At 40.5% G+C, this 6,185-nt stretch overlaps 2 pseudogenes across 2 annotated transcripts; both read left to right on the top strand.

Moving 5' to 3' along the window:
• The first annotated feature begins 1,659 nt into the window (after positions 1-1,659).
• Positions 1,660-2,928, top strand: TEOVI_000200200:pseudogene (annotated as a pseudogene). Its single transcript has one exon. A coding segment is annotated over exon 1 (1,269 nt).
• Positions 2,929-4,479: 1,551 nt separating this feature from the next.
• Positions 4,480-6,050, top strand: TEOVI_000200100:pseudogene (annotated as a pseudogene). Its single transcript is given in 2 exon segments — positions 4,480-6,033; positions 6,036-6,050. Coding segments are annotated over 2 exon segments (1,569 nt in total).
• The last annotated feature ends 135 nt before the right edge of the window (positions 6,051-6,185 follow it).

Genomic DNA, 6,185 nt, shown 5'->3' with positions numbered 1-6,185 from the left:
GAGTGTGTATATATACGAATATTATAATAAGATTTCTAAAGACCAAATGCAAGGCCATGACACAAGAACTTTAAATAATGACAGTAGTACAATGATATTAAGTGAGTGAAAATGAAGGAGAGGAGTGGACATGAATATTATTATGATAAATTCAGACAAGGAAGTGAATTAAACATTTCTTTTAAAACGGAGTTATAAAAATTGGTTTATCCTACAAAAGAATATAAAGTTTCGATCATAAAGGGACACAGCGCAAAGAATGGAGTGAATGTAGATATTGTGTTACACGTGGTAATGGCAAAAGGAGATGCTTTTCTTAAAATATCGAGGAAAGAAGTAGTTGAATGGAATAAAACAGGGTGAAATTCAACAGAATATCATTATAAAGTAAAGAGGATCAATAATGACGCTCCTTCAACTCCATATCTGTACACTGGCTAAGGTGTAAACCCCTTTAAGGAACGAGAAATTCATAAAAAGTGATCGTGTATGCGAAAATAATGGATCAGATTTAAAATAAACGGCTACAAAGAAGGGGTTATTTGGCTATCATTGTCTATTTTTACAAGTAATTCCACAAACTGAAGCTAAATGAGCACAAGAATAAACACAATATCGATCGTATACACCAAAATTAAAAACACTACTCGGTGATTCTAATTCAAAACACAAGAAATTAACAGATGATAGAAGAAAGAAAATACCATAAATCTTATGTGCTTTAGACATGCAAGCATATGTGGTGTTTTGAAGATGAAAATGGAGGTGATGCCGGATGCGTAGCATAGATTAAATATATATACACAGCGATATGGATTGGAAATAAAAGCGAAAACGTGTCCAAAAATTAAACTTGGGCTGAAAAATGTATCAAGGTGATGATGAGTTTCTATGGTCAAACCAACCTTATTATAACCCGAGCATATGTAAAACATCCCAAATAAAGTCATATCGTATATATTTTTTATACATTTCTCTTTTTGTACTGAAATAAAGACAAACTATTTTAATTTTTACCCTGTAACAAATTCAAGAATACAATGTGTTGTGCCTTTTATTAACATCGTGAAAAAAAAACAATAAATTAGCCTTTCCACGCCTCATAGACTCAACTTATTCTAAAGGGTAAATTGTTAAATGACTAATAATAATAATCGATATCTTAGATTATAAAACATTTTCTTACTTCTAATAGAAGTTAAGATTGCGTCTGAAAAAGCAGAATAAACATAAAAATTGCTGTACAAGGAAAAATTGGCTGAACCTCACTCAGACTCTACTATTTATTTGGGAACAAGAAACTTTAACGCGAATCCGACAATCTGGCCTTTGTGACAATATTGTATACGACGTAGCAGTCAAGAAATTCTGCGCTTTTGAGGTAGAACTAGAAAGGTCCGTGGGTTCGGCTCCATTGTATTCACACCATTTTCACCGTCAGAAACACAAACAGATGGCCTGGAGCCGAATTCTCACTCAGAAAGACGCAATGAAAGCACTATCAAATCAAGTGTGAAGAGCTGAGAAGAAGCAGAAAAGTATAAATATTGCTACATGCAGGCAGTACTTCCTTAACCACTGTAGTAAAGGCACAGCAATAGATAAGTGAGGTGTTTCAAGGAAGAAAAACATTTATTTTTACCCTAACACAGATTTTTTATGCTGATTCTAGAACATCATATAAGCAAAGAACCCACAATGTTCGTATCCGCAGGATTAGCATTTGTTTTCGCAGCACTAACCGCAGATGCGGCAGACGAAAACCACAGGCCATTTGCAGTTCTCTGCAGTGCCTACAGAACAGCCTCTCAAAAAGCAACCGAGGCAATGTTCGGGCAGGCAGCGCCCCAACCAGACCTGTCAGACATCACCAACCTTCAACTAGTCACACTTCCAGAAAAAAACTTTACTAATACCACGCATGGAATATTCAACACTGGTGCCGCGTGGGCCGCGAAGAAAAAGGAGTTGCTGACACCTAACAAGCCAAAGGACGACCCGCCTTACCGGCGGTATAAGGCAACTAGTCTGAACGACGTCGTCAACGCGAGAATATCCAAGCTTGCAGCACAGGCAGCCGACGCACTCGCAGCGTACAAGGAAGCAAAGCAGGCAAGAGATCAAGCTGTGGTCGATATCAACAATTACCTAACAGCAGCCAGAAATGGCGGCAACGAAACCGCTGACGACGCCGTCTCAGCATTCGATAGCCGGAACAATGCGTGCGCAACGGCAGGCGGCAGCACAGCGGGCAAGTCCTTAAGCAGCGACGTCGCTTGCCTCTGCAGCTCGACAGGAGCGTCTCACATCTGCGGAAACGGCGTCAGCTCAACGGCTTACCAAAATTCACAGAACAACGCTGCAACAGACGCGCAAAGCGCCTGGAACGAGGTCAAAACGGCGTGCAAGGGCAAAACGGAAGATCGACCGCCAACGGCGGCCGAGCTTCTTGGGGCAATAAGCGCATTCAAAGCAGAGCTGGGGACACAAGCAACAGGCGTAACAAATACCTACATACTCGGCGGAGGAACTTCAGCAGCATGCGACGGCGACACGGGAGCGGCCCACGCCTCCGTCAACTACGCCAAAAGGGTTGACAAGCACGGCAGCGCCGGCATACCATGGGTAGGCAACATACTGGCGGCAGCAGACGCGATTCGCAAAGGCGAACAAGCCATGACTCAAATGCAGGCGGCCGCAGCGCTCGTCGTTACGCTCACAAACGGTGCGTGGGGGTTATATGACTCACTTGCGGCAGCCGAGGTGATAAGCGAACTGGAGCCACAGCAATCAGCAGACAAGCCCATCGACAAGGCGGTGACTGACGAAGAATGCAATTCAGCGGGGGATAACGAATATAACTGTAAAACCCTAAAGGATAAGAACTGCGTTTTCAACAAAGAAGCCAAAAAGTGTGAGTTGAAAAGGGTAAAAGCTGAGCTGTAAAAAACAAACAAAGAAACAGGAGGGAAAGATGGGAAAACTGACTGCTCAAGTCACCAGGATCAGACATCTTGTAAAGTAGTAAACAATGGAGGAAAGCCAGCTACTTGTAGATGGATAAGGGGAAAATATAACGAGGATGAAAAATACAAAGCTATATGCCGAGACAGCAGTTTTCTATTAAATAAGAAATTCGCTCTGAGTATGGCTGCTTTAATCGGTTCGGTAGCACATTAAGAATTCTTTCTCAATTTTAAGAAATCAATGAAATTTTTAAATACTTTAACACATGTTCATGAAAATGTGAAATTTTGAAAACCCCTAAAAAATGAAATTTTTTTCTGAAAGTGATCGATTGGTTTAAAGGAGTAGGGTGATGCAGTAAAGAAATTAGTGATATTTTAATTTTATTAATTTAGTTTATTTTGAATTATTTTATAGGTACTTGTTAGGCGTATAATAATATTAGTAATAATAAAAGTGATAATGATAATGATAGGAGAGTGCGTTGTGAGAGAACATATAATAATATTATGATAATAGCAATAATCATAGTAATTATCGTAATAATAGAAGTGCACTATGAGTAATATCATTATTATAAAGAAGTGACTAAAAAATCAGAATGATAATTTAAACGAGAGTTACATGGAGTTTGAATTGCAACTGTATAATACTAGTTGTAATGAAAAGTTTTCAACCACTCATGCTGAAGCAAAAAAGATGGCAAAAAACAACAAAAACGAGGGCTATACGACAGCGATTTACGAAGATAATTTCGCTGATATGCTTTTATAGCAAATAACCTAGGATCTCACGATAAAATAGAGATAAGTAGCACAAAAAAAAGAAATGTAAGCTATGTTTACACACCAATGGGTAAAAGCTACTACCAAACAAGAAGTGGAGCTTGTGTATGGGGAAACAATTTTCGCAGACTTTTACTGCCTCATTATGCTAACATGAGGCAGTAGCAACTTATTTTAAGTAAACAAAAAGCAAAACAAATATGGTTTCCTGCACCAGAAAGAACCAAACCAAAATTTTAACTGACATTGTACACCGCAGAAATTTTTACTGTTTCAAAGTGATGAGTAAATATAACTGTTATGGTACAGTGGAATAGTTTAATATATTCAAAAAATCAATGAATTAAAGTTTTATAATAGGGAACAAATTATATTCAAAACTTAGGTGAAACTAAGCAAAAAAAGCGAAGTCCAGCGGCCAAATACGGCAAGTAGCGAAGAAACAGCGACGGAGTGAAGGGAAGTGACAGAGCAGCTAAGGAGAGCAGCACAAAAAACATCAGGCAACGCAGAAAATATCACGAGAATTTCCAGCCCACTGTATTCTATACAACATTCGAGAGCATCTGCTGCAGTATACCGGTATAACATATTAGAAACAACATAACAAATTGTTTAGCTTCAACGTAAGACACAAATACAACGTATATTCCACTACCTTTTTGGCATACTAAGCTCAAAGCTGTACGTACCGATGGCAATCACGAATGCGCTACTAGCGTCAACGCTACTGATGACATCGTTACAAGTAAATGCAGCGCAGTCAAAGTCACCAATTGCCAACACGGCATGGAAACCGCTATGTGACCTAAGCAAAGACGCTCAGAAGCTGTACAACAAAGCACTAAAGCTAAGCAAAGATGTTGAAGGTTACTTCAGCGCCGGACAAAAAGCCATTATGCAGGCGCAAATCCTAGCAGCCAAAGATGCCACAGCAGCGGCGACCTTAGCAGCGGTAGCAATAACAGCGGAAATCACAGATACATTAAACAACAAAAAGTCTCGAGCTGAACACTGCCAACAAGCAGCAACGGCGCTGGCCGCACGTGCCGGCTATTTGCACGGAAGGATAGCTGAGTTTTTCGAATTGTTAGCAGCAAATCGGGGATCAGGCAACGGTTATGCTTGTCTAGCAAAGCATGACAACGGCGCTGACACAGACACGGCAGGCACTGTAGCGTTCTATCAGACTCATTGCAATCTGCATCCGATCGATCCAACAAGCAGCGAAGCGCAAGTCACGGAGCTGACGGCCGCCGGCTTCCCAAAACTAACAGCCGCAACAGGATTTACAGTGACAGAGCAACCTGCCGGCGCGAGCAACAGCCACTGCATGTTTTTGTCCTCAACGGGGAGCGAGAAGAACAGCAACACACAGAATGCTGAGGCGCTACCGTGGGCGGGAGGCTATTTCTCAGCAAACACCGGCCACTCAGCGCAGCCAGCGCAGGCCATTCACAGTCTAACGGACGCCGACAAACCACAAAGCGCAAAGACCAGAGTGAGGCCATATATCGAACTATGGGCAGCTTACAAAGACTATCTAACCTGCAACACCGAATTCGGAAAACCGTACGACCCACCAGCGGCCGGCACGCTCGCAGCCAGCTCCACGGTAAAAACGGCGATTAAAAATCAGTACCTAAACATAAAAGGAGCATATGACGAGGATAAGGACAAGAAACTGATAGAGCCATTGCCAAAAGACCTGTTAAAAGACGATAACACCGCCTATCCTAAAAAAATTGGAACAGAAGCTGAAAAACAGCAAATACCAGAACTAGCTACAGGAAAACAAGAAAAAACTAAGTTATCCGACTTGAATGGCATCGGAGAGCTGCAGCAAGTACAAAATTTTTATAACAACCTCCAAGTTCAAAATTTAAACAAAAAAATAAAAGAAGCTGAGGAGCGGCTTTGCAAGACTAAACTGGGTGATTATGGAGTAGGCGCAGCAGAAGATGCTTGCAATAAACTAGATAACAAAGAAAAATGCAACGCTGATAAAAAATGCAGCTGGCATAAGACAGTCAAAGATGAAGAAGCAAACTGCAAATATAATATAACAAAAGCTGAAAAAAGCGGTGTCCCTATAACACAAACTCAAACTGGAGGTGGCGAATCAAAAACAGAAAAGTGAAAGGGTAAGAAAAAGGATGAATGTAAATCTCCAGATTGCAAATGGGAAGGCGAAACTTGCAAAGATTCCAGTTTTCTAGTAAACAAAAAATTCGCTCTAATGGTTTCTGCTGCATTTGTGGCCTTGCTTTTTTAAAACAAATTTTTCGCCCTCTTTTTAAAAACAAAATTTTGCTACTTGAAAACTTCTGATATATTTTAACACCTAAAAATTTCCCCGAAAAATTATTATTACTATTTTGTTGAACCGCATGTAAATTTTCTGACAGGTAAAAAATTCTCCTTTTTCCTGTT

The sequence above is a fragment of the Trypanosoma equiperdum genome (assembly GCF_001457755.1).
Source record: "Trypanosoma equiperdum strain OVI genome assembly, contig: ctg_474, whole genome shotgun sequence".
In the NCBI taxonomy this organism is placed as follows: domain Eukaryota; phylum Euglenozoa; class Kinetoplastea; order Trypanosomatida; family Trypanosomatidae; genus Trypanosoma; species Trypanosoma equiperdum.
The sequence above is the reverse complement of the archived record's forward strand: the minus strand, read 5'-3'. Positions and strand labels throughout refer to the sequence as shown.